Source organism: Tilletiaria anomala, assembly GCF_000711695.1.
Source record: "Tilletiaria anomala UBC 951 chromosome Unknown K437scaffold_97, whole genome shotgun sequence".
Classification (NCBI taxonomy): domain Eukaryota; kingdom Fungi; phylum Basidiomycota; class Exobasidiomycetes; order Georgefischeriales; family Tilletiariaceae; genus Tilletiaria; species Tilletiaria anomala.
Genome location: NW_013546925.1, coordinates 1 through 25,278, shown reverse-complemented (window position 1 = coordinate 25,278; position 25,278 = coordinate 1). Strand labels below are relative to the sequence as shown.

The 25,278-nt window shown below is 57.4% G+C and overlaps 8 protein-coding genes across 8 annotated transcripts; 4 read left to right on the top strand and 4 right to left on the bottom strand.

Annotated features, from left to right (window-relative positions):
• Positions 1-124: 124 nt before the first annotated feature.
• Positions 125-3,296, top strand: K437DRAFT_295959 (uncharacterized protein). Its single transcript, XM_013385770.1, has 2 exons — positions 125-1,884; positions 1,958-3,296. The coding sequence occupies exons 1-2, from the start codon at positions 381-383 to the stop codon at positions 3,208-3,210; spliced, it is 2,757 nt and encodes a 918-aa protein (XP_013241224.1). The 5' UTR covers positions 125-380; the 3' UTR covers positions 3,211-3,296.
• Positions 3,297-4,325: 1,029 nt separating this feature from the next.
• K437DRAFT_258823 (calcium-dependent phosphotriesterase) lies at positions 4,326-6,090 on the bottom strand. The gene is made up of 2 exons (XM_013385769.1): positions 5,231-6,090; positions 4,326-5,149 (listed from the first exon to the last, which is right to left on the bottom strand). The coding sequence occupies exons 1-2, from the start codon at positions 6,005-6,007 to the stop codon at positions 4,592-4,594; spliced, it is 1,335 nt and encodes a 444-aa protein (XP_013241223.1). The 5' UTR covers positions 6,008-6,090; the 3' UTR covers positions 4,326-4,591.
• Positions 6,091-7,509: 1,419 nt separating this feature from the next.
• K437DRAFT_264405 (uncharacterized protein) lies at positions 7,510-12,367 on the top strand (the record flags this gene model as incomplete). Its single annotated transcript, XM_013385768.1, has 4 exons — positions 7,510-8,434; positions 8,601-10,224; positions 10,289-12,184; positions 12,259-12,367. The coding sequence occupies 4 exons, from the start codon at positions 7,510-7,512 to the stop codon at positions 12,365-12,367; spliced, it is 4,554 nt and encodes a 1,517-aa protein (XP_013241222.1).
• Positions 12,368-12,373: 6 nt separating this feature from the next.
• On the bottom strand, positions 12,374-14,513 carry K437DRAFT_258821 (FAD dependent oxidoreductase). The gene is made up of 3 exons (XM_013385767.1): positions 13,312-14,513; positions 12,758-13,238; positions 12,374-12,674 (listed from the first exon to the last, which is right to left on the bottom strand). Exons 1-3 carry the CDS (start codon positions 14,382-14,384, stop codon positions 12,486-12,488), a joined length of 1,743 nt encoding a protein of 580 aa, XP_013241221.1. The 5' UTR covers positions 14,385-14,513; the 3' UTR covers positions 12,374-12,485.
• Positions 14,514-15,180: 667 nt separating this feature from the next.
• K437DRAFT_258817 (Redoxin) lies at positions 15,181-16,179 on the bottom strand. The gene is made up of 4 exons (XM_013385766.1): positions 16,004-16,179; positions 15,732-15,873; positions 15,625-15,634; positions 15,181-15,552 (listed from the first exon to the last, which is right to left on the bottom strand). Exons 1-4 carry the CDS (start codon positions 16,129-16,131, stop codon positions 15,317-15,319), a joined length of 516 nt encoding a protein of 171 aa, XP_013241220.1. The 5' UTR covers positions 16,132-16,179; the 3' UTR covers positions 15,181-15,316.
• A 1,720-nt stretch (positions 16,180-17,899) lies between these two features.
• On the bottom strand, positions 17,900-19,486 carry K437DRAFT_258815 (uncharacterized protein). Its single transcript, XM_013385765.1, has one exon. The coding sequence runs from the start codon at positions 19,182-19,184 to the stop codon at positions 18,066-18,068; it is 1,119 nt and encodes a 372-aa protein (XP_013241219.1). The 5' UTR covers positions 19,185-19,486; the 3' UTR covers positions 17,900-18,065.
• A 514-nt stretch (positions 19,487-20,000) lies between these two features.
• On the top strand, positions 20,001-22,102 carry K437DRAFT_258814 (glycine hydroxymethyltransferase). Its single transcript, XM_013385764.1, has 3 exons — positions 20,001-20,232; positions 20,325-21,151; positions 21,222-22,102. Exons 1-3 carry the CDS (start codon positions 20,197-20,199, stop codon positions 21,787-21,789), a joined length of 1,431 nt encoding a protein of 476 aa, XP_013241218.1. The 5' UTR covers positions 20,001-20,196; the 3' UTR covers positions 21,790-22,102.
• Positions 22,103-22,984: 882 nt separating this feature from the next.
• On the top strand, positions 22,985-25,278 carry K437DRAFT_193303 (uncharacterized protein; the record flags this gene model as incomplete). The annotated part of the gene is made up of 1 exon (XM_013385763.1): positions 22,985-25,278. A coding segment is annotated over exon 1 (2,202 nt), but the record flags the coding sequence as incomplete, so codon positions are not given.

Below are 25,278 nucleotides of genomic sequence, written 5' to 3'. Positions count from 1 at the left end.
TGCATCTTGCCTGTGGATTGGGCGAAACCGCGGGATTGCCAGTGTCCTCCCACTCTTGGACAGACTCATCCATACTTGGAACGCGCCCAGGACTAATGCCTCCCGTAACCTGTCCGATGCGAGTCGTCCCTATCCGCTCGAGGCACCTGTGCTCACATTGAAGAGTCGGATAGAAGCGACCGAGACTGCGGCGTGAATCGTCGAACCAGACTGGCCCAGCCGGAAGCGACCTTTGCGACGATCGAGACGCCCGCCAACGCATATCTATCCGCTTGGGCTGGGTGCCCTGATCCGAATAGTCTTGAGTCTTGAGGAGCAGGGCGGGAAACGGCGTGGGGACAGGGGTATACGGAAAGGGCCGACTTGATCTATGCCAAAGGATGCAAGCGGACACGCCATCAGACGCCAATGCGTCGTCGGAGAGCGGCTCAACCTCTGCCGCCCCCAATGACTTGCAGGCTCGACCTTCGGCCGCAGGTCGTCGAGGGCATCACCGAAAGCACTCGTCCATCTCAGTGAAAGTACAGAAGCGTGGCAGTGCCATTTTGGCACGACCGCCAGGAAAGGAGGATCCGCCAGACAATGTACTGTCTACTACGCCTGCTTCTACGAGCACACTACAGGCACCAGATAGGCCGGGAGTCGCCGATGGCGAAGCTGCTACTGAGGATAGGACGCCGGCAACTGCAGATGATTCGAGCCTTGCAATCGTGCCGGAACTACAACCGTCTCCGGACTCGGACAGCTCATCCGTCAATGAAGTAGAGGGGATCAAACTTCGTGAAGACAACCTTACAACATTCCGGGACCGAGCGCTAAGCGCAAATGTGGCAGTGGACGAGGACGGAGGAGCTGAGGAGGCAAAGGAGATGCAAGGCAGCCCACAATTACGAGGACAAGGGGCTTTGGAAAAGCTTCATGTCCAGATGGCGCAAGCAAATCAGGAAGATGCGGCAACTGATGCGATCGAGGAGGCGGAAGACACTGCACCAGCTCTTCCGGCGAAAGACGTGCTGCACACTTCGCCTCGGCCCCAAGCAGTCATTGGAGATGCCTTCAACTCGCCGCCTCGAGATCGCACCATGTTGCCAACAACAGGGTCGCTGCTCAGCGGATCACCACGTTCTGGAACGCATGCGCAATGGGCAACACGGAGAGATGCGATGCGCACCAGTCTTCTTTCCGACCTCGGCACGAAATTCAATCGGAGGCCTTCCGCAAGCTCCGTAGGCGGTGTACACGGTTCGCCGCGTGCATCTGCTTCAGAACAAGAGGCCGCTATGGCCAGCGTGTCAGGCAGCAAGACAATCCCGCTGCGGAGAGGCAAGCGCATGTCGATCGGGTACATTTCCAGCGGGACCAGTTCACCAGCTATGGGATCCGTGGGCGGGCGCTTTGCGAGCTTTCAAAGTCCAGCAGGGGCAGGAGCTGAGATGTCAGGGCTAGACACCCCCGGCTCGGTAACACCAGAGACGAACGGCTACGCAGCCGATGCTTCCGCCTCGAGCGACGTTTCGTACTTCAACTATGGAGCTCCAGGTGCACGAAGAATTCGTCATTCGCCCTCGATCTCTTCCGCTTCCAGCGCGACCTCGCCTTCGCGTTTCCCACACGGATTGATGTCAAGCATCGGGTCCGCGTCCCATTCTGGCGGAGCAGGCACGGGCGCATTGACGCCGACGCTCGAGAATGGGCTACCGGCGTCTGTACTTACTACGCGCATGTCATTGCTGGATTCGCCAACGCGTGGTGGTGCAGGCAAACCGTCGATTGGGCTGGGAGGCACGGGTCCGAGGGAGGAAGTGGAGGCCGCCATGGCCAGGAGCAAAAACTTGCTGAGCGCTATTGCCGCCAAAGAGCAGCGATGCTTAGACTTAAAAGAGGGTTAGTGTCATACGCCACTGGCATGCGAACTAACAGGGGCTCGCGCTGACCTGAGCTTCTGGGCGATCAACAGAGCTCGGCCGGGAAGAAGCAGAGCTGAAGGCGCTGCGTGACGCATGGCAAAGGTCTGTCGCGAACACGATCGCGACGGAAGGCTTGATCGATCAGCCGCTGCAGAAGGCTGCAGGTCGTACCTCTTTCGCTGCAATGCCCCTCCACGCTTGTCACGCCAACAGCGGCACCGGCGCGGGAATATCTATCTCATCCCTTTCGTCCGTCACGAGTGGCAACACAAGCGTCGCATCGGAAACGTCTGAGCTCGCTGCTATGCAGGCAGCAGCGGCAGAGACGATTAAAGGGTGGAGCGGGAAGATTAGCAACTTCTTCGAGGTCGCTCTCGCGGCGCCTACGCCGGATCCTCGGTTCTCCACGTCCACTGGGATCGATGTTTCTGAAGCAGCAATATCAGTGTCGTCAGCCGCAACAGATGAAGGACCTGTGCCTGATTTGCCAATGAAGGACTCCCGAACTGGCCTCGAGAGTCTTTCCGAGGCAGAAGAAGACGAAGCTTCGATGGCCATTGGGGGCAAGAAAGCGGCGGACACAAAGTCATTGCCGAAGCTTCCCGCAAAGGATACGAGCACCCGCTCGCTTTTGCAAGGCGTTGGCGGATCGGTACCGCGGACGGCGAGCTTGAGTTCTAGCCGTTCGGCGCAGTCAAAGCGCACCTCAGTGTTCGGCGCCTTTCCAGGCTTCAATGTCGTGTCATTCGGCAGTGTTGCAATGGGAGAAGCGGGAGGAAACGCAGGCGATGGCGGTGCAAATGCCGCTGGTGGCTGGGGGACCTGGTCTCAGCGCCTCAAGGAGGCGCGAGAAGGAGCTTCGACGTTGTTGGCGAAAGCGGAGAAGGGATTGGAGAGCATTGTGACGATTGACGAAGGGGGCATGGCGGAGCGCGAGCGACCGCGGATAGAAGGTGGGATCGTGCTGGACGACAGCGCCCACGACGGTTCAATGCCGCGGCGCATCCACCTAGACGAGGCCAACGAGAGGGAGCGGACCGCGCTGCGGGGTCTGGGAACGGACTGGTTCCGATCCAAGGCGAGCAGTCCGACATTTGCCGCATCGCCACCACCACCACCAGACTCGGCGAGGCTTTCACCGTCACCGGGGCTGGGATCAAAGGACGAGAAGCGGCTCAGCACCAGCTCGAATGGTACCATCAAGTCGGGTGGATCGGCTTCGTCGCTCTCACGGTCCACATCCACGGCCATTGCCACTAACGGGAAGCCCAGCACCGGGGCCGATAGTAGCTGGCAGTGGTGACCATATTCGCCTCGATAGCAAGGGAGACTCGTGAGACATGTGTAGCATAATTATTGTCTTTGGTGGTTATCCATGACGTATCGAACGTCTAGAGTTCATTCTCGAGAATTACTTTGCGATAATAGACCCTGTCTAGTTCGGGCTTGCCGAAGCAGCCTTGGGTGCGATAAATCTCACTATAACCGAGCATCTCATAGAATCCTGGCGCCTGCCAGCTGCCTGTGTCGACGAGTATTTTGTCGCAGCCCCTTTGACTTTGCGAACGTCTCTGCTTTGAGCATGAGAGCCCTGCCGATACCGGTTCCCGCGAAGGGACGGGTCGCACCATAGAAGGTTGATATAAAGGTGTTTCCTGAGAGTATGACCTGACAGGCCGGCGATGATCACCTTCTTATCGCCGCTGCTGCTTTTCCCATCGCCCGTGCCTGCTGGAGAGAGGGGTTTGGCCAACCTCAGACGCATTCGCATTGCTGTCGTGTACAGCCTCAGATGCGTAAAGAGTGATGTACACCGTCTTCCATTCCCCATCCAAGCCAGGTCTAGGATTTTTGAATCGAAGATTCGGAGAGCGTGGTGCACATCATGTAGGTAGGTAAGCTACAGACTCATTGAATTCAGAACGGAGGAAAACAGCATGCTGGGCAGCGATTCCCACATAGTCGCGGGAAGATGATCAGTGAGGCCTGCCAGTAGCGCTTGATCGAAGCCGGCCGTGGGGCTGGTCGTACAAACCTCGAGATCGGTACATGAGGCGTTCATCTTGCGAAGTTGCTCGATATTTAATGTCGACGAGACGTGCGCTTGGGGCTTAGGGCCAGAAGTCAAGGTGGCATAGCGCAACGAAGATGAAGATCCTCTACATATGCGAATGTCTGTTTGTATGTTTGTATGCCATGTATGTATGTCTAGGTGCACCAATTTTGGTGGCAATTTATGGCTATCGAATCGGCAGCAATTGCAATAGCAAAAGCGACGATGATCATCTGCATTGGAATTCCATCGCCAACGCGTACGCCACAATTCTGCACCTCAAAACACATATGTGTATCATCATCATTCGCCATTCACCGTTCTTCGCGCCTCGTCCTTCTACGGGAGCGACTGTTTCTATCGCCCTGCAAGTCTCGAAACACTGCACGGTCGAGCGGATGACATTCTAAACATGCCTGGTGAGTTCTAGCTACAGCACCACGCTAGGATGGTCCTCGCGGTCAAGCCAGGAGGCAAGGTGGTGTTGCAAGCGACGAGCGATGCTTCGTGGGAGCTTAGAGAAAACCCTGGAAGATCTGCTCCGCGGCGATGACAACCGTGGTGCTGTTTCCTGTGCTGGCCCCTGCAGAGGTACTGTTCGCGGAGATGGAGCCGTTCCTAGCACTCCAATTCACGCTGACTCAAACTTTTTGCCTTTCGGCGGCAGCGCAGTGAAGTCTGGCCCTCCGACTGCAAGGCCTTCGATGAGCCAGATGCGCTCCTGCGCACTGACGGCGATCCGGCCGTGCCCTGCAAAGGCGAGGTCGACCGCACCGTCATTGGGAAGGAACATCTTCATGATGCTCAGCCCTTGCGGACTCCACACCTCGATGCCGTCCTGCGTGCCGCAGTAGACATTGCCGTTCGTGTCTACCGTGATGCCGTCGCAGAAGCCTGTTTCCGGCCACGCAAAGAGTCGGCGGTTGACAAGCGAGTGCGCGGTGATGTGCTCCGTTGAGGAGCCAGGGACGCTTTCGGATGTGACGTCGAACGCAATGATGGAAGCTCTGTTGCTGGCTTTCGGGTTTGGAGGGAATCCCACAGGGCTGGTGTCAGTGATGTATACCGTCTTGCCGTCCGGAGAGATAACGAGTCCGTTAGGCACGGTGACCGTGTCGTCGAGAGCTTTAAGGTTGCCGCTCAACGGGTCATAGGCCCACGTCATCAGTGGCATGGAGAGGTTTGGCCGCTGTAGGCACATGCGAGCCAGAAAAATGTCAGAAGAGTCGAACCTGGTTCGTTTAAACCTCTACTGGAGATCGCTACTCACGAATCCTTGTACAGCGCCGTATAGAGCGTCAGTGAAGAAGATCTGGCCGCTGATCGGGTGGACGCCGACATCGTTGGGCGAGTTAAACTGGCGCCCGTAGGCATTGTTGAGGAGGATCGTCGGGTTGGTCGAGTTGGCGCGTGGCACGAGTGCTAACCCACCGGGCAGCGTGTCTCCTCGACCGGAGGTGGCGAGCAAGACGTGGTCCGAGCCGTACGGCATACCGCCATTGATCATCTGTACGCTGTCCGAGTCAATCTTGACCTCCTCGACGTCCTGCGCAAACGACGTTGGCTGGCCGCTCGCCGCGCGTGCCGCGACGTCGGTTATATTGCGGATCTGGAACTCGACGTTGTTGGTCGAAGCGTTGGAGCGGCCAAGCCGGCCGCCTGCATCGGAGCAAAAGTAGAGAGAATCTGTGTTGGGGAAGTAGGTGACGGCCTCGTGCGCGAAGGCGTAGCCGGGCTCATAGACGAGCTGCACCATGCGCGCATCTGGTGTCAGAATCGTGCGTGCCAGCTTGGCATTGCGGATCTGGAAGTGCGGCGTGGCGGCCAGGGCGTCGTGCTGATTCCTGGACGCTCCGACGCTCACGTTGGCGATCGAGGCGGGTACGTAAGGCACGAAGATGTCGCGCCCTGTGAATGGGACAGGCAGTGAGGCCTCTCGGGCGAGGTCGACATACAGCACAGGCGCAGGACCGACTGCATTGCTGGCGACGGTGCTGGTTGTGGCGGCGGCGAGCAGGCCCACAGTGAAGACGAAACGCTTTGCCATTGTGCGAAGAACTGAGAGCAGCTCGGCGGAAACGAAGTTTTTGCAGGTAGGCAATAAGAAATGCTTCAGAAATGGGCGACAGGATGGAAGTAGCGGTTCCTTTTAAATAATTTTCTGCAGCCGAATGTGAGTGGCGAACCTCCACCCTTCTATAGGAAGGAGCGAAGATCGTCGCCTTCGCTTCCCCACGTGCATCAGCCGACGTGGGGTAACGGGTAGCCGGTCCATGGTCAAACATTACGTAATGGGCCGATCGCGCGTGAAGCCGGCTCCGCCCCACAGCCAATCGGAATCATTTGATTCTTTTTTGAACAGAAAAAGGTGAAAAGAACCCCTTTCTGACCCCCTAGTCTCGATGAGGTGCCACTTCTCCAAGGGCACGAAGGGCTCAAGGTGGGTTGCTTTCTACTTGGAACTGTGCTCGTCCCAGCGTCGATCATACACTCCCTGCGACAGCTTGATGACGCCAAAAGACAAAGGCTGACTGGTCATCGTCATTGTCATGCGCCCAGCATAGGTTGCGAGGTGGACACTGCCCGTGACAGATGGACCAGTGCTTTCGATTACCATCTCCTGTCGGCTGTACATTAGGCAGGGACACGGCTCATCGTTTGCCGTAGGCACGTTGCCCTTTCCACACTCCAGCCTAGAGCGGCCAACAGCCGAGTCGAGTACAGGCGCTGTCTACAACCGGACGTCAGCCATGCCACGCTTTCCGACAAGAAGGCATCGTGATTGTTGCACTTGCGCCTCCCAGCAGTGAACACCCAGGCAGCATATGTCTGTCACTCTGTTTGAGCAGCCAATGGGTTGCATTTGAACGCACCCCACCCTTCAACATGCTGCCCCCCTCTTCGTCAACACCCCCAGCAGAGGGTGGAGAAGGCGGCGCAGCACCTGGCTCGATTCTCAAGGTCCCGCCATTCGCTGCTCAAGCACGATCACGAGGGCGAGCAGAAGTACACAATCCACTTGCATCGCTCGAGAAAAGCTTCTCCTGGACTGGCCTGCCTTTCGTCGGCTCCCCAATCTCCGCTGATGACGAAGACGTGGACGCACAGCGGCAGGAAGGGCGAGAGGGAGCTGGTGACTCGATGTATCATTCCAGGAACAATGGCCGGGCAGCGCAAGCGACGCCGCCAAGCTCGAGACCACCCTCCTGCCGTCCTTCCACCTCGCAGGACATTCTCCCAGGCCCATCGCACACGGCCTCAACGCGCCATCCCCAACCGCCAATGCGCACGTCTTCCTCATGTAACGGCAGCTTGAGCAGATCCGTCATCACCACGCCCGTCGTCAACATTGACACGCTCGACCTCGCCGCACCCATCGTCCCACCGCCGCGGCCCCTGTCTGCGCCGAGCTCTGCGCGCCTTTCTTCCTCTTCGGCGTCCTCGGTCCGTGGTGTCCTTGTCGCTGGATCTGTTAGCAGCAACGCCACTAGCCGAGGGCCGTCGCCACGCCTGGGCGCCTCACCGCGTATCATACCAGGTTCCACCGCCATGGCCCCCGCCTCGTCCAATGCCACGTCCCATTCGGGCAGTTTGGCTGGCACGGGCTCTCTGCTGGAGCTCTCGCCGTTCGGGAACGACTTGAGCATGAGCACTTTTGCTTCTGCTTCAGGCTCGACGTCGCAGCAGAGCACGCCGATACCTGCAGGAGGAGCGGCAGCAGCAGGCAGCGGCGGAAGAAATAGCCCTTTCACCAGCTCCGGAGGGTTCAGGTTGGGCACCGCCGGCACCTTTGCGGCGGCCAATCCTGCACGTGACCATGGGCACCTCCCACCCTGGTCGCCAGGGAACGTGCCTACGGTCTCTTTAGCCGCGGCAGATGGAGCAGCAGCGATAGACTACCATCCCAACAACAGCTATCAAGGCCATGCGCGCGTTCCACCGCTGCCGGCATTGCGCCGCGGCTCGCACCTGCGCGACACAACCGAGCACGACGAGCCGTTGTCCGAGAGCGAGCATGACCCTGCCACTGGCGCAGTTCCTGGCGCAGGAGGCGCAGAATGGATCGGAAAAGTGCAGGATGTGCGCGACGTCGACTTCACGCGCGAAGCGGGTCTTGGACACGAATGGGGTCTGCATGACCGTATGCACGATGAACCTTCGATGGGCGTCTCGGGCTCGCAGCAGCAGTCGCGCGACAGCCGGTATCGAGTGATCAGCTTCCCCCCGTCTGGTGCTCGCGCAGAAGCCGAAGCCGCCGCCGCCGGCAGCAGCAGCGGGCCCTTTTCTCCGCTCTCGCTGTCTCCGGATATGGAATATATGTACCTCCTGCCGCGACGCGGCGCGGCGGAGGACTGCAGCGCGGCTCTCACGCGCCTGGACAAGATACGCAAGGCGAATGACGCCAAGCGAATCCTCAGAGTCAAGAGCCTGATCAAGCATCGACTTAAGAAGAAGAATGGTCATGCGGAGAAGGGTAAGTGCGCGTCGTTGAGGAATTTAAAAGGAAGAAGACAGCCGGTCGGCGGCGATGAAGATAGCGTATGCTTGGAATTAGGCTGTATGCGCGACGTAGCCCAGCCAGATATGGATACTGATGATTACTGTTTCCTTGCACCGCATCCACGCTTGAGTGGTGGTAGACTCAGACTCAGCCTCCGAGTTGATCGACTTTGGCAAAGCGTACGAAGGAGTCAAACTGAAGATCGCCGCGCTACCCGGTGTCAACATCCTGGGCCAAGGCGCAGCCAAGGCCGCGTCCACTACGCCGGGTGCAGCTGCTAGCCCGTTACCCTCGCGCAGTGGCACCCCCGTCTGTAAAAATGCGCACGCAGTCAATGGCTCGACGATTGGGACTGCCAAGGCTGAGGAGCGGGAGAACGGGAGCAGCGTGCACAGGCACGACCGCAAACGCCACGATCGCAAGGCAACAAGCAGAGGTGCAGGAATGCCCCCTAAGCGCTCTGGGACAGACAGCACAGTTATCGCGCCTATTTCCGCTTCGAGCGCCACAGCTGCTGCCTCCGTCGCTCAGCCCATCCTACCTACCGCCGTGACCGCAACCGCCTCAGCTGCTATGCCCTTTGCAGCCCCGTCCTCCAGCAGTCCACATCATGCGTTCGAGCCCTTTCTAAACGCTTTGCTGCCTCCCGCAAGGCGCGGGTCGGCAGCAGCCGTCTCCGCCACCCGACCGCTGCAGATGACGCAGCTGCGAGCAGAGTTCAAGAGTCGTAGCTCCGAGAGCGATACGAGCTCGAGCGAAGAAGAAAAAGGGAGGACTGCGGCGAATCGATGGGCGGTACGATCGGGCGACTCGGCTGGTTCGGCCTCGGAAGACGAAATCTCGTCCGAGGTTGATGTCAAACAGATCAGCCTCCAGCATGGGCGTGGTTCGACGAAGCGCAAGCAGAAGCGTAGGCTCCCACAACTGCTCGGAGATCATTCGTATCGCAGAGGGGAAGCGTTGGGCGACACAGAAAGCGAAGCGGACGAAGCTATGACAATGGCAGCTTCGGCCGACGAAGCGGCGATGGCTGCTGGTGAGCTATCGCGACCATCATCCTCAGTAGGACATGGACATCTCCGCACAAGCTCTGTTGGACTCCACGTCTCAAGAGGCTTGCATTACGCTACGGCGCAGAGCAGGAACAGACGCGCAATGGAGCGGTATTCGCCCGCGCCTTGCAAACTGCTCAACGGCTCTGCCGCCCTGGACAATGCCTCTTATGAAGAGATAGGAAACATCGTCCTGCGAAGCAACACACGCTCGCCCGCTCCTAGCAAAGCGCCAGGGCTTATGTTCACACAGGGCCACCCGGTCGCAACCGCCACGCCTGGAAGCTCCAACAGCTCACGCACGGATCTGAATGCTATCGGCTCTGTGATGCAGGGCGCAGGCTCCGGTATCGTGCGTGGGCAATCGCCGAGCATGTTTTCGGAAGGCGGCCTCGAGCTTGAGCGCCAGCAGACGAACGCAAGCTCGCGCTATGAAAACTTCCTGCAGAGGTGGAATACGAACAACACGCTCACATCGCAGACCTCCATCGGACGCTCCAGCACGCTGCGCAATGTGCTCAGAAACCCCGCTCGCTTCTTGAGCCGTGGCAAGAAGCGCGACACGGACGCAGCGAGCGTAGTCAGCACGCCGCAGGCGGAGGACCACGACAAGGCGCTGGACAATCTGATCGGCAAGGCGTTGCAGCAAGCTCCGCCGGAGGACTTGGGTGAGAAGATGGAGTATGACATTTTGTACGAGAACCAAAGAGGGTGAGTTGCATGTTCCATGTGGTAGCATGATCGTGGCTCGGGCCTGATTGGTATTGCTTTGCAGCCTCCTTTTCTTTGGCGTGCCACGATTCTCATCAAGAGTCCTCTTCATTGGCGACCCGTCTCCGTGGACGTCTGGCACGACCGGCCGCAATGTTGCCTACACGGTCGCGAACGCGCAGCTGCCAGATCCGTCATGGGAATGGGTGCATTCCGAATGGATGATCGACATGTCAGGCGACACGGACGAAGCGGGGTGGCAGTACAGCCGCGACTTTGGGCACAAGTACTATCGCGCGCTGCACATGCTGCCCAATATTGGCTTTGTCAAGCTCAAAGGCAAAGAGCGCGCCTTGGGTCATATGGAGAGAAAGGCGGCGCGCGCCGAGAAAAGAAAGCAGAAGGAAGAGACAAGAGAAGACGATGGCCTTGAGGCGCTGAAGAGAACTGCCCTGGCGCGTAGCGCAAAGTGGCAAGGATCATCAGACCCGTGGATGTTCGTTCGCAGAAGACGATGGATCAGGTTGCGGCGGAGAAAAGCTTTGCTGGCGAAACATCATACCAAAGCCATCACCACCCCAAGTGCTGAGGAGCCGACAAAGTCGCATGCATTGGAGGCCGCCACGCCAGATGACGTCAAAAAAACAGTCCGCCATCCGCTTGAAAACTCTGAATTGATGGAGAGCGATACTGAATCAGACGATCTGGGAATGGACAGCTCCACTACCTCGGAGGATGATGAAGTCTTTTGGGCTCCAGCAATGGGCCACGGTAGCGGTTTCTTACCCAGGAGGCGTCCTGGAAACGTGCACGACGGGGACCCCAACTTATTTAAGGAGTCTGAGTACCTCCGAAAACGCTTAAGGCACGCTAAAGAATTTACTGGAACTGTCAGGGAGCTGAAGAGCTTGATCCCCGCGATCGTCGACCCGAAGAAGGCCAAGTCCCTGAGGAAAGGCGATCTACCTGCAGTGCAGGAGGAGATTGACGCGCGCAATCCCTTCATCAGCTGGAAGCTTGTCAAGCGCCGGCTTGCGGATGACGATCTTGCCTTCGCCGGCGCCAGTCTTCGAACCAGAGAGCGTCGCTTCCAACATAAACAGACGCGGAAAACGGCCTCTAAGGGCCAGGCTCTTCATCCCGGACTACCCGAAAGTCTCACTTCCGGGAATCCCGTCCAGGCGCTAGAGGCTGCGGTTGAGGACGGCGATGACACTGTTATCGTACATGAGCGTTCTGTTCAGCCGCAGGCTTTGGATGAGACCTCTTGGACACGGGACGCGCTTGTCGAGATCAATTTTAGACGCGTAGTGCGCGTGCTGAAGGCATGCAAGGTAGACCGGCAGAAGGTGGAGCTTTGGCGATTGTGGCTTGGTGCGGATTCATACAGTCACGCTGTGGAAGAACCTCTACTGGAGGACCTAAAGATCTTGGGGCTTGCCGGCCAAACGGCTTCAAGCGTCAATGATAAGATCTTCTTGGACAAGCGCATGCGTGCGCTCCGCAAGTGGCAGGCGATGCAGATTCTGCCGGACCCTACCGATGTGTGGGACGTCCTTGAGCGTCGCCTTGATCAAGTCATGTTGCTGTTCGAGTACCAAGGGAGCCGCGCGACGCTTGTGCGACTGTTGCTCTCACAGCATGCCATCACCCACCCCGGTCACGTCTTTTGCGGTCGAGCCGGCAACCTGGACGTACCTTCGGAGCTGTTAGCAATGCACCAACACGGCACACCATCTGAGCTAGGTATCGACCGTCCTCACAGCATCGATGCTCAGCCGTGGAGGGAGGCCGCGCTTCCACGTCTGCAATTCTGGAGTGACCTGTACAGCTGCTCTGGCGACATTAAAGATCGTGCCGACATGACTTCTACGGCGCAGTCCTACATCACCAATACCCTTGTTAGGCCCAAGTCCACAGCTCCTGAACCGCTTCTTGGTCACCAGGGCCTTGCCAGCGTGTATGTACAACTTTCCTCCTTTGTATGGGGACCACATCACTGACATCCTGCCTCACTTTCGGGTGTCCCTACAGGTCCAACAGCCCCTCGAATGAGGCAGAGGCTGTCACACGCCCGTTCAGCGCGCCGCCGTTTCAGCTTCGACAACATTTACATGCGACCAGCATCAACAGCAAGCAATGATACCCAACAAGCATGAAATCTAGTTCTATAATAACAGCACCGTTTTAATAGTATACGTCATCGGCCTTGGTTAGGTCCTATCGAAAGGGCGCTGGAAGGAGTGTGCCAAAACCGAACGCTATCGCGCCACGGTCTGCGATGCCGGCTTGAAGCGGTTGGAATCCGTCTTGGCCACGTCCGTAAGCGACGTGAGACTGAAGTGATGCTCGAAGGAAAAGACTTTTGCTTGGTGCTCGCTCAAAGGCGGAATGGCGGGCGAGCTGACACCCATGCGTGCTGCAATTAAGCGGCCAATCATGGGAAGGAACTGTGTGCGTCAAAGGATTTCGTGTCAGCAGTAAAGGTCACATGGATCACGAGCATCCGGGCATAAGATCACAATGAACACACCTTGAATCCGTGACCCGAATCGCCGCTCGCGACAATCAGCCCGTCCGTTCCGGGTACGTGATCGATCAGCCAATTCTCGTCGGCCGTATCACTGTAATGGCACACGCGCGTCTTGACGATCTTTGTGCTGGTGCTTTTGTCCTTGCTCTGAGTGACGATCGCATCCCTCGCGTACGCCGCGACCTCGGGATAGACTTCTGCTAGCTCATCCAGCATCTCGGTCAGCTTGGTGGCAGGAATATATTCTTCCGCGACAGCGTCCAGACCAGCGGCTGCCAAGTTCGACGGGGCGGCGTTGCCGTTCATTCGGAGGTCTGGGTGAGACTGTGATGGCTGCTCGCCCGCAGTGAAGGCTGGTTGCAGGATTGGTGCTGACGTGTTTGAGACAGTATTGTTGGCGGGACGAGGATGTTGGTAACCGATGCTGTGGATGGCGGCTTTCATAATGCCTTCGTGATTTGGTTCAAAGACGTAAAAGCCGCTTTGAAAGGTTAGGCTAGTTAGCGCTGCTCGTCGGCTTGAGGACAAAGGGGGAAGAGTGCGAGAAAGCTCACGTGTTGAAGTTAAGCAGGACAGGGCATCCCTTGTACTTCCCCGCAATCTCTTTTGGCAGCTGGATGGTGATGACACACTGTGCAGATGGTGCCATCGGCCACTTTGAGATTGATGACGCTTCGCTTCGATCCGGGAGCAAGCCTTCGAGCAAATCCCGCGTCCAGCTTCCCGTGCACAGCACTACCGTGCTCTGACCGTCGTTGATCTCAGCGTCGTTCAGCACGAAACGATCGCCTTTGGTAGTCTGGACCCCAATCACCCGCGTTCTCGTAGAGAGAGAAGAGGAAGTGTCTGATGCTACAACCAGCTCAGAGATCTGGGCATCGCCAACGACCTTAATGCGTTCCCTCGCTCCCTTGGAATTTCCTTCGCAGATGGCCTGGGCCAAAGTGTATTGGGTCGCTGCAGCAGCTTCTGCCCAACCACCTCGAGGGTTGATGTAGGCGTCTTGCTTCCATCGAGGGCCGCCATCAGAAGCTGCTGTCGGCGCCAATGGCGAGCCGATGGAGCTTAAGCCTTCGCCGATATTTGACCTGCACAACTCTGGGAATACTGATAATGCCTCTTCAGGGGTCTGAAGATGGAAGGCTTTTGCGGGTAGCTTCTCCGAGTCCGATACATTCTCCTCAGCTTCGTGAGCTCCACGAATTCCGAGCTGGACATACGCTCTGTCTTTCTCGGTAGCTCCTCCCTTACCCGGTCCATGACAAAGGGTATCGCTGCCACGACCGCTGTGGAAGATGACGCCAGTTTCGTGATAGAAGCGCTTCCAGATACCTTGCTCGTCGCGCCATAAGCGAATTGCTTCCTTGCCTAAGTCGCGGTAGTTCTTATCGGTGTAGTCCGAACGGATGATTTTATTGATATCAAAGGACGCGGCGTCAGGCGCAAGGCAGCTCTTTTCCGCTGCGTCCTGGACATCGGGGCTGTTTGCTTTGCTTGCAGAGCTGACGCTCGGCGAACACGGCGCACGGTCGAGCAGGAGAATGTTCCAGTCGTCTGCACTTTTAATGAGCGTGTAAGCTAGCGATGCACCGTAGGCGCCTGCGCCGACGATGATCGCGCGTGGCATGTTGTAGCTTCCAGTATACCTCCACAGCGCTTTGCAGTCGCCCGTGGCGCTCGGACCGCTCTATATTCTATGTGTAGAGGGGATGGAGCTCATCCCTTTACTCGCTTCAAGGGCAACTTTATGAAACGTATATATATAGCCTTCGTTTTGCAAATCGACCCAACCTTTTATCATGACACCCTCCAGCCAGAACTACTTAACGGAGAGACTGCCAAAAATATGCTCGTTTCCCATGTGAAGATGGATTTGCCACGGCTCATCTTTCTCCTCGCTGGACGCTGCCACAGCGCACCCGACTGAGGAAGATGGTCCCATTCGGACCAAAGCAGCCACATTCTCACTGCATTGAATACATGAATGGTGCCCTGCATAACACATGGGATATTATTGACCGTCGTACCCCTGCTACATATGGGACTTGGGAGCCAGTCAGCCAGCTCTTCAACAAGGCAGAGTGAAGCTCGGAAGCTCCAGATCAAAAGTGGCAAACTGAGAAATAGAATTGAGCGTTCTTGACTTGTTCTCTTCGAAAGCTGCATGCAGTAAGCAGTAAATGAGCACGGACGTCCCTTGGCGGGGCGCTACTAGTGCGTAAGTGTTGAGGAGTGCAAAGCTGCACCAGTCGCATGCCATCCTCTTCGGCCTTTATTACGCACGCCAAGCTGGCAATCCAAAGACCTTTCTTCCTTGAAGTTCTTTTTAGCCCGGTGGCGCTGTATCAGAGCGAAGTCCACAGAGGAGAGACATCGAAGCGCCGCCTTCACAGAAAGCTCAAGCGCACAGTTCGGGAACAATACTCGATATTCAGCATTCAGCATTAAGCCTTGAACTCCCAAAGTTTACAAGGACGCGATAGTACATGGCCAGCCTGGGTCCGCTTACTTGCTGCAGCCGTCACCACGGCGACGAGCGTGGTATTCAACCTCATGCTCTCACAGTTTCCCAAGCACCGTGGAGGCGCTTGACACATTCACCTCGCTCGAACCCTCCTCGACGGCAAAGTACGTGATCTTGAGGTCGTTGGCGATGAGCGCATAGCGGGCTGTGCGCTCGCCGAACCCTGCGCCTGACAGGTCGAGGGTCGCGCCGAGTCCCCTTGAGAAGTCGAGGTTCACGTCGGAGGCGAATTGCAGGCCGTCCTTCCCGCCTTCTGTGCGACCCCAGGCGGCTGCGTAGGGGAAGCAAAGCGGATCAGTCATCGCCCTTTCGGTAGGCTTCGCAAGCTACTTTGAACACATACACATGACGAACTGAGCACAAAGTAGGTAGCAAAGCGCAAGACAAGTGGCGAGAGTGCAAGATCAGCAGATGAAGCGAACAGGTGATGGTCGATGTACAGTTACTCACGACATCGTTTGCTGCAATGATGTAGACCTCGTATCCCTTCTGCTTGAACTCGCCAGCGCGTTGCACGAACTCAGGCAGGTGCTTCACATGGCAAGTGGGCGTGAATGCACCGGGAACGGCGACTACGACGATCTTCTTGCCTCTGGAGGGCGAGATTTGTGGAAGGCCCAAGTATTATAATAGAAATTCGTTCAAAGAAAGGGCTCATCAGCACTGTGCACCATTTGTATCCGCAGAGACGATATTGGGGGCAACGCTGCTGTGCAACTTACTTCCATTCCTTGTGTGTGTTCACCTTCATTGGAGCCCCGCACGCCTTGCCGTCCTCGAGGGATGGGTCCCAAGGGATGGTTTGCAGGGTCGCATCCGGGATGGTGTCTCCGACCTTAGCTGATGACATTGTATTGCGTAAAGACGATTGCCTGAGCTCAATTGGATTATGTCCGAGCAACCTCGTTTATAGAGTGGAGTGGGTTGCAAAGAGTGTGGTGGCAGTGGCAAGTGATGATATATATATATGGAATGACACTCGGACGTCATGTTCAGGAAAGATATTGGGGGGGGGGACTAGATCCCTTTATTTTTCATCGAGATTCTGAACACCGCAGGACGCCGCCGTTTACAGTTTCTGGACCCCACAAGGCATAACCTAATACAAATGAGACATGTGCCGGATGCCGGAAGGACCCAAGCCTGGAAAGAATGACCTCTGTGTTCAAACACGATGCAACTAGACCTTGTACTGGCCAGCAGACAGAGAAAGATGCGGGCAGCAGCACGCAACTCGCAAATGGTACGCCTATCGTCCGCGAAAGGCAGCAGCATAGTGGTTGTCGAACCGCACTAGCGGCACGGTCTGCATCAGACGTGTGCGGTCATGTGTAGACTACCGTGGACCTTGCAGCGCTCTGCATGAGTAAGAGGAAGCGTCCCAAAGCTTGGCAGCTTGTCGAAGCAGCGACGTCACCAACCCTTTTCCCTCTCGGCGAACGGGCCCATGGGGAGTGTCGAGAGGATCGACAAAAGACAGCCCTTTGGGGTTCTTCGGCTTCATGAAAATTGAAAATGACGCTGGGGGGTGGCGGATAATTGCAAGCGTGCACCCGTGAGTAGCGGTTGGGAGACATTGCATGAGACAACAACTATCTTTGGAGCCGAAGAAATGAAATGCCGTCAATGCCAATAAAAGCCCGAAATACGAATAATGAAGGCTTTTAGGTTTCTCGGTTGGCCATCAGTCTGATGTGTGCGGCTGTCGGACCAAAAATGTAGTTGATTCGATGCGTGAATGCATGAATGCACAATAAAACCTGACAAGGGCATGGAGCTAGCATATAAATCTAGTTGCCAAGTTGAGCATGTATAGACAGGCACGTGCGAATACCAACGTCGTCGCATTGTTGTGAAAGCGGTGGAGCCGGTGAGGTATGTACAAATGACGCTCTGTTCTTAGCATGGTGGTGGCGACCCACTTCGAAAAAGGTGTGTCATGCAACGACCAGCCGGGCAGCTCCTCGAGTCCGCCTCTGACTGTCCAGTTGGCCGTTGCAAGGCGCATGTCAATTGCACAAACTGTTCTGATGGTTCTGCACGTCGGGTTCGCCGCCACCACGGGTCAACGTATTTTGGCCCATTCAACAAAATAGGCAAGAACCGGCCGTGGATGTTGTCAAGAGATGGAGGGAAAAGTTGACACAACCTACATGGGAAGAAGCGCTCACGTGGCCTGCTTGTGTTCTGTCGGAGTCCTATATCATTGTTGGTGGAGAGTTGCCTTCGCCGGCATTCCTATTTCAAAGGCTGGAGATGGACCAAGTCATTGGACTGTTTGGCCAGCGGAGAGTACGGCCATGTAGGAAGGAGCCTACAGGTCTCCTACAACCGCGTTGCAGAAAGTTTGAGCAAGTCACAGCTGACACAGGAGTTCTTCTACTCATACACGATGAAGCCCCCGCGCCAACTTGTTTCGCGCCACTTGGGTTATAGGCCATGTAGCAGGCCAGCGTCCTAGCGTCTCCGTGCGCCATGCGAGTGCACTCGCTGTATGCGACGCGTCAAATGAGCGCCTGAGCAAAGAGGAATGTCCTACAGACAGCGTATGGAGCACTCGTACACGTGGTCGATGTCGACCGGGCCCAACAAGACATGATCTAACGCGAGTCTCTGATGTGAGATGGAATGCTTTGAATGCAACTTTGTACAAATACACACAGGGTCCTTATTGCGTCGCCGTTGGAGCCCAAGAAAAGCGGCCCAGCACATGCGCGGGTCCAAAAAGGGAAAGGGGGCAAGAGCGAGAGGAGGTGGATCAGGATACAGGAAGATGAACCTCCGTCATAGTCGCATGCGCTTCGGCTGCCCTCGGTCCCGCTCTCGCTCTCGTTCTTCCTTCCGTCTTTTCTTCTCCATCTCGTCCATGATGATTTGGTCCACGATCGATGCCCGCTGCGGCGCTTTAGTAGATGTCGCCCCCGCCGATGCGCTTGCACCGAAGCTGGTAGGCAGCGGCGCAGCCGCAGAATGCTTGGAAGAGGCGGCTTTCAACGCATTGAATCCGGCTGCGGGTGCAGTGGACTTGCTAGCTGCTCTAAGGCCCATGCCAAGCTTAAACCCTAATCCTGACCCTGGTGCCGAGGGTGCGTCCGCCGAGGGTAGGACCAGTGCGCTTGCCGAAAGAGGGTTGCTACTGCTGCTCGCATCGCCATTCGCTGCTACCGCTGGGGCTGCGTTATCGCGTTCCTTGTCATCTGGCGGACTGGGTGGTTTGAGCTTGGTGCCAAAGCCGATTTTGATCGGCTTGGCATTTTCGTCTCTCATGAGCATGCTTTCTTGCGGACCCGCCCCCGCTCCCGCAGCACTGGTCCCTTGGCTGTTCCCCTCTGCTGCCTCGTGCGCCTTGCGGATCTGCTCCTCGAGAAAGCGGCGCTGACGGCTCTCATCGTCAAGCTTGGCGCGCTCTAGCTTCATCAATGCATCTTGCCTTGCGAGCGCACCGGGGCTGTTGTCGACCCATGAGAGGAACCACGTGCCGGGGATTTGCTCGTCCTCCTCCACCTTGACGATGCCCTCGCGGCCGAGGTGCTTGCAGAACTCAGTCAGGGAGAGCCAACGCGTGGCGTTCATGTGAAGGTGATGGCGCTCTTGGATGTACTCATTGTACACCGTGTTGGCCTTGATGCGGCGCGTGCCGTAGCGCCTGCTGAGCAGGCTGACGAACGCATCTTGGAACTGCTGGCTAAAGCCGTCGATCACCTTGCCCGCCAGCTCGCCCTTGCTGCCGGTAATCGCCTGCAGCCGCCGCATGTGGCTCTCCGACTCGATGTGACACTTGTACCCGTTCTCATCCCTACATGGCTTCTCGCAGACCTGGCAGTAGAAGCGCAGACGCGTGAGCCCTTTGGCTTTCTGCTGGTTGGCGAAATGCTTCGCCGTGCCAGCCTCTGCTTTCGGCATATTGAATGAATTGGCAGCTATTCAAGCAATCCTAAAGGTCCTTGCAAGCGCTCAAAGCGTGATGAGCAGACTAGACACGGTGGATGGGAATGTAAGGAATGTAGGTCGGATACGCCGATGAGGAGGTGCAAGTCGATACAGGCGCTGCGCAACACGCCGACAGCCGTTCTCCTGCGGAGAACACCAGACTGCGGGATCGGAAAGGGAAATAAAATGAAACCACGCAAGATGCAACAAGTTGGACGGTCGATGGTGTCTGTAGTGCGTCACTGCAACAGTGACGAGCATGGACGGGCGTTGTTGCTGGTGTAATCGATGGACAGCAGAGGTTTCGATGAGGATGGCCTCAATGCGGCGGCCTCGATGGATGGCAATCAGGGGAGACGACGGGCTGAGCAGACCCATGTTGGAAAGTAGGGCTTACATCAGCAACGTTCAAAGCCAAGAAGGTGTGTGGCTGGCACAGTGGAAGGAAAAAAATGTTTGCTTCCGGCGTGTAATGTGTGGCAATGGGCAAGTGGCGGATGCATTTGACCAGCACTGCAGCGGTCTCCGAGCCGTTTCGACTTTGAGTTCAGTAAGTTGCGCCATTGCGCGAGTCAGCAATTCTCGTGTCTTCCCTCCCTCCTACTCCCCGTCAGAGTCCCAGCCGCGAAACTCCACGCGCCCGGCAGAGAAGAGGGAGACGACCAGCTCGTGCGATGCACCTTCTCCGATCCTCTCTCAGCCAAAGCAAGAAGCCCTTCTTCGCTCAACACATCCTTGTCTCGCATCTGCACATTCTCCTCCTCACTCATCTAATCCACCCTCACCATTCAACCATTCCTCTTTCTTCCGCAAAGCACAGCCAGGGTCGCGCGTATTGATGAACACCACACTCAGGTCCGCGTTGACTCGCTCATTTACTCTCACTTCCACACGGAACATCGCCTTCAGCAGAGCAGCAGCAGCAGCAGCAACAGCGTTCAGGCCATCCACCATCGTCGCAACTCGTGCATTCTCCGCTTCCAACATGTCTGCTCAGGCCATTCCCGTTCCCAATGACTTTGTGAGCGGGAACGCTTGGCGCCATGCTCGCTTATAATGGATACGGCTGCTGACACGCATCTCCATTCACCCATTCTTCCCATCGCGCCGCAGAACAAGGTCCTGTACGCGCCTCTTGCCGAGGTGGACCCGGAGGTTGCCCAGATCATCGAAGATGAGACCTGGCGCCAGTTCTCCGGCCTCGAGCTGATCGCCTCGGAGAACCTCACCTCCCTGGCCACCATGGAGGCCAACGGCTCTATCCTAACCAACAAGTACTCTGAGGGTCTCCCAGGCGCGCGCTACTACGGTGGCAACGAGCACATTGACCGTCTCGAGAACTTGTGCCGCGAGCGCGCTCTCAAGGCGTTTGACTTGGACCCCAAGGTATGGGGCGTCAACGTACAGCCTTACTCGGGCTCAACGGCCAACTTTGCCACCTTCACCGCGCTCCTCGAGCCGCAGGATCGCATCATGGGTCTCGGCCTGCCGGACGGCGGTCACCTGACGCACGGCTACTACACGGCCAAGAAGAAGATCTCCGCATCGTCGATCTACTTCCAGTCTTTCCCGTACCAGGTCGACCCCAAGACGGGCTACATTGACTACGAGCGCCTCGCGACGAACGCCAACCTGTTCAAGCCGCGCATGATCATCTGCGGTGGATCGGCCTACCCGCGCGACTGGGATTACGCCAAGCTCGCTGCGACGGCCAAGCAGCACAGCGCATTGCTCATGGCTGACATTGCACACATCTCTGGCCTCGTCGCGGCCAAGGTCCAGAACAACCCGTTCGAGTTCTGCGACGTCGTCACCACCACCACCCACAAAACGCTCCGAGGACCTCGCGCCGGCATGATCTTCTTCCGTAAGGACAAGGACCCGGAGGCCGAGGCGAAGATCAACGCAGCCGTTTTCCCCGCTTGCCAGGGTGGTCCTCAGTGAGTCATCTGTCTGCTTTGCGGACGTGCATACGCAGATGTTCTGACCGCCCTCTCTTCATTCGCGCAGCAACAACACTATCGCCGGCATTGCGACGGCGCTGCGCCAGGTCAGCTCGCCAGAGTTCAAGGAGTACGCCGCGGCGGTGATCAAGAATAGCCAGGCACTCGGCGCAAAACTGCTCAGTTACGGCTACAAGCTGCAGACCGAGGGCAGCGCCAACCACCTCGTTCTGTGGGACCTGCGCCCGCTCGGCCTGACGGGCAGCAAAATTGAGAAGATCTGTGACCTGGCGCATATCACCATCAACAAGAACGCCGTCGCGGGTGACACGTCCGCCATGGTCCCTGGCGGTGTGCGCATTGGCGCCAGCGCGTTGACGTCACGCTCGATGGGCCCCGCCGACATGGAGCAGGTCGCCACGTTCCTGCACCGCGCCATCGAGATCTCGCAGGTCCTGCAGAAGGAGGCCGGCTCCAAGCTGCTCAAGGATTTTGTTGCCAAGGCCACTACGGGCGAAGGCGAAGGGCGCAAGCTGATCGAGCAGCTCGCGGGCGACGTCCAGGCGTTTGCCACAAGGTTCCCCTTGCCGGGCGTGCCGGACAGCAGCAAAATTCAGCGCCCTGCTGGCCATTAAGCCTCGGCGCTTCCACTCTAGTTTCCCCTCAGAGAAGCACTTGCCTCCCTTTGGCCTTTCTCTTTTATCCTCTTAGGGCTTTTCTTCTTTTTCTGTTCTCCATTACTCCAAAGGTTCAACCACAGCAGCATCCCTCCCCTTTCCTCCCATTTTGAGGTCCCCGTGACCGCTTTGTGCAAACCGACCTCTATCATCCTCTCTGCATAGCATGTTCAACCAACGAAAAGTCCTGGCCCTCATACGAAAATTGTGTAGCACGTACTATAAATTCACAAACAAGAATGCATCATCGGTTGCGTCCGATACAGACGATCATCTGAACTACAGGAGCTTGTGCCATTGTCGTACTCAATTGAGTGGCTCTGCGCTGCGACCACCCACCTACTCTTGCGATACAACTGCTGCTGGGGATTGGGACGACTAATAATAATACACCGCACAGCGCGTGACCGAGGTACATTTGACGCTCGAACGCGGACTCACGCTTCGCGCTTGAGAAACCCTCGCGAGCACCGCTGGCGTTAGGCCACTTGGGCAGCCGGTAGCCCGCCGATGTTGGACTGAGGACAATGAGTCCATGACGAATGTCGACCGTACGCATATGCTGATTGGACTGCACAAAGGCATCGACCGGCTTTCACCGGCGTATGGCCGAGAGACGCGTGTGTGCCCTCCACCACGCATCCTCTCTCTCTGTTTAGGGATTAAGGGGAACACCTTGGTCGCTCGTCTGCAACTTTTCTCTGTCGTCACCATAATCTGCGGCAGCATCGCCAGTATCAGCAGTTGCAGTCGAGGCGGAGCAAGTGACGGGCGAGTCAGCTGGTCACGCGTTGGGGTGCATTTGGCTTGGAAGGGGGAGAGAGGCAAGCGCGCGCTTCACAACCAAAGCTCTGTGCCTCTGCAGGCTTCACGCAGATTCAATTTCATTACACGAGCTGGGGACCTTTGCTTGAGGGAGTTAATTGGCAGGGTTCTGCACCTTCATCGACGAGCGTGAACGGACGTCCCTCAGGAGGGTGAGCGCAGCAGAAGGCCTTACACGAGCTTCCGCTTTCGTCAACTGGCGCTGACATCTCCACTTGCCGAACGTCGTTCGTCGCCTCTGAACCCAACACGTAGCCCTTGTGTGTTCCCACCTCACGCCACTGAATCCCTCCTTTCGCGCCTCCTTTGCCCTTTAAATACTACACATTCAGGCTACGCATATCTCAGGAGGCAGCACAGTGGCTAGGTAACTGGAACGTAAGCAAGGCGCAGAGGCGTGAGGAGGGCAAGCACCCCAGGATGCCGGCTTGGTCATCCGCCGGTGGCGACAAGCCGCAGCTCTCATATGCTGAGCGCTTGCGGAGAGCCGCAGTCGGATCTGCAGGAGGGAGAGAAGATCACGAGGGGGATGAAAATAGGGCCAGCGGGAGTGCTGCGAGCCGCGGTGGGCCAGGGACGCCAACTGGGACCGGACGAAAGTCGATACCTGCCCTACGGACGAGCATCGCGTCGTCCCTAGCAGCATCAACGGCTCCGTCAGGGCAAGCGCAAGCACAAGCTCCGCAGCCGCAAATTAAAGAGGCTTCGGCATCTGGGATTACATTGGACGGCTCGCAAAGGGTACCAAATACCGCACCATCGTCATCATCGCCATCAATGAGCGCAGCGCAGTTATCATCCACGCTGACACAAGCTTCCGGTTCCCTGCCGTCTCCTCAGACTGCATCAATAGCGTACGCAGGGGGAGCTGCTGCCACATTGCCCACTGCGAGCACGCATGCAAATGTTTCGCCACCGACTTCATCACCTTTGACAGCTCCCAACGGCTCACCAAAGCCGCCTCTATCTGCGATGCCGGCATCAGGCAACGCAGGGATATCGCCGAGAGAGAGCACAGGGCCTTCCGCCTCCTCCTTGTCAGCGATATCAGTTTCAATGTTAGGATCGGTGTCGGTGAGCACGTTGACGCCTCCGCCCAAAGTGGCGCCGGTGAACGTCTGGCAGCTGCGCAAACAGCAGGCAGAGGAGAAGGAGCGGGAGAAGCTCAACGCTCGCCAGCAGGCGCAGCGCGCTCCCGCTACTTCATCTGCCTCTCCCTCGATTCCTGTCTCTGCGTCTCAGGCTTCCCAATCACCAGCGCCGGTGCAAACAGAAGCGAGGAAGCCAGTGCAGCAGCCAGCGTCGGCGTTGGAGAGGCAGGAGGAAATGGACAAACGGGGGCAGGCCCCTGCAGGAGCGACCTCAAGCGAGCTCGGCGAGCAGGCGGCGCCTGTTGCCGTCGGAAATGCACAAGCTACTGGAGCTATTGCGAACACTCCAGGCAATACTGCCACACCTTTACATGGGACGCTTGGAAAGGGAAAAGGTACGAATACAACTGCCGGCTCGGACGCTGCGAGGAGCGTCTGTGGGCCAGCTGCGCTGGGCAAGGGGCAGACTACCAGAGCAGCACTACATGATAGTGCTGCAGGGAACGCTGCTTCGAAAGGTTCGGCTGCCCGAGCTGCCGCCGCCAGCCAGCAGGGTACAGATGTCAATACGAACTCATCGGGGACCGCCAGTCTTAAGCAAGGAGACGCTCCTACACTTCTATCAGGGCCAAACACATACCCCATCAGCACTTTCCCATCGCACAGGATGGCGACAAACGCTTCAGGCTGGGTACAAGGTGGGCTACGAATAGCTGCCTCGCATCCGGTGACTCCACAGTCCCCATCGCGCTCGGCTGCATCCATTGCATCAAGTGCTCCCATCTCCGGCTCCGCTGCCTCTGACAAAGAGACGCGTCCGACGTCGATAGCGTCCTCGCCTGCTGGAAGTACGCTCAACTTGCCTATGGTACCGCCGCACTCGCATCTGCCGGCGCTGTTGACGTACTCGCCCCGCTCGGCGAATGGAAGTTACCATCCACTACCGGGGCCTGGCGATGAACCAGAGGATGCGTGGTTGCGGAGGATTCACATGCTCAATGGCGGGCAGAACATGCCCAACTTGGTGAACTACGAAAGTTCGCTCGGCCTCGGCACCGACGTGTACCGCGCGCGCAGGAACACCACCGGAGGCTCGGGAACCGCTGGAAGCGCTGTAACCTTGCGGCCCGAGCCAGGTGCAGGTCAAGACTCAGGACATGGGCAAGGACAGGGACAGGACAGTGGTGAAGAATCTGCCGCGAGCTCCTCGAATGCCCCTTCAATGGTGTCTACGCCTGGGATCTCCAACGTATCGCTAGCGAAGAGCGGCAGCACATCGTCGCCAAAGACGACTTGGACGAAGATGAACGGGTCATATGCAGCGCAGCACCTTGTGCCAGCTGCCTCTACGTCCTCCAGCACGACCGGGACTGCCGCTGCTGCAGGCATCGCGACCATTGCTAGTACAAGCACAAGTGCGAAAGGCAAGAGCAAGGTGGCGAAAAAGAAAAAGACGGAGGAAGCTGCCGTGCTGGCTGACTCGACGAGCTGGCCCAGTGTTTCCGATGCAGCCAAGGAGCCGCAGTCGACC

Excerpts from the sequence above, each read along its gene's own strand:
- K437DRAFT_295959 (XM_013385770.1), top strand. The coding sequence starts at position 381 with ATGCAAGCGGACACGCCATCAGACGCCAATGCGTCGTCGGAGAGCGGC. Across the intron at positions 1,885-1,957 it reads ATGCTTAGACTTAAAAGAGG|AGCTCGGCCGGGAAGAAGCA; the intron begins GTTAGTGTCATA and ends GGCGATCAACAG.
- K437DRAFT_258823 (XM_013385769.1), bottom strand. The coding sequence starts at position 6,007 with ATGGCAAAGCGTTTCGTCTTCACTGTGGGCCTGCTCGCCGCCGCCACA. Across the intron at positions 5,150-5,230 it reads ACGGCGCTGTACAAGGATTC|CGGCCAAACCTCTCCATGCC; the intron begins GTGAGTAGCGAT and ends ATGTGCCTACAG.
- K437DRAFT_258821 (XM_013385767.1), bottom strand. The coding sequence starts at position 14,384 with ATGCCACGCGCGATCATCGTCGGCGCAGGCGCCTACGGTGCATCGCTA. Across the intron at positions 13,239-13,311 it reads GTCCTGCTTAACTTCAACAC|CGGCTTTTACGTCTTTGAAC; the intron begins GTGAGCTTTCTC and ends AACCTTTCAAAG. Across the intron at positions 12,675-12,757 it reads ATTCGGGTCACGGATTCAAG|TTCCTTCCCATGATTGGCCG; the intron begins GTGTGTTCATTG and ends TGACGCACACAG.
- K437DRAFT_258817 (XM_013385766.1), bottom strand. The coding sequence starts at position 16,131 with ATGTCATCAGCTAAGGTCGGAGACACCATCCCGGATGCGACCCTGCAA. Across the intron at positions 15,874-16,003 it reads AACACACACAAGGAATGGAA|AGGCAAGAAGATCGTCGTAG; the intron begins GTAAGTTGCACA and ends CTCGCCCTCCAG.
- K437DRAFT_258815 (XM_013385765.1), bottom strand. The coding sequence starts at position 19,184 with ATGCCGAAAGCAGAGGCTGGCACGGCGAAGCATTTCGCCAACCAGCAG.
- K437DRAFT_258814 (XM_013385764.1), top strand. The coding sequence starts at position 20,197 with ATGTCTGCTCAGGCCATTCCCGTTCCCAATGACTTT. Across the intron at positions 20,233-20,324 it reads TTCCCGTTCCCAATGACTTT|AACAAGGTCCTGTACGCGCC; the intron begins GTGAGCGGGAAC and ends ATCGCGCCGCAG. Across the intron at positions 21,152-21,221 it reads GCTTGCCAGGGTGGTCCTCA|CAACAACACTATCGCCGGCA; the intron begins GTGAGTCATCTG and ends TCATTCGCGCAG.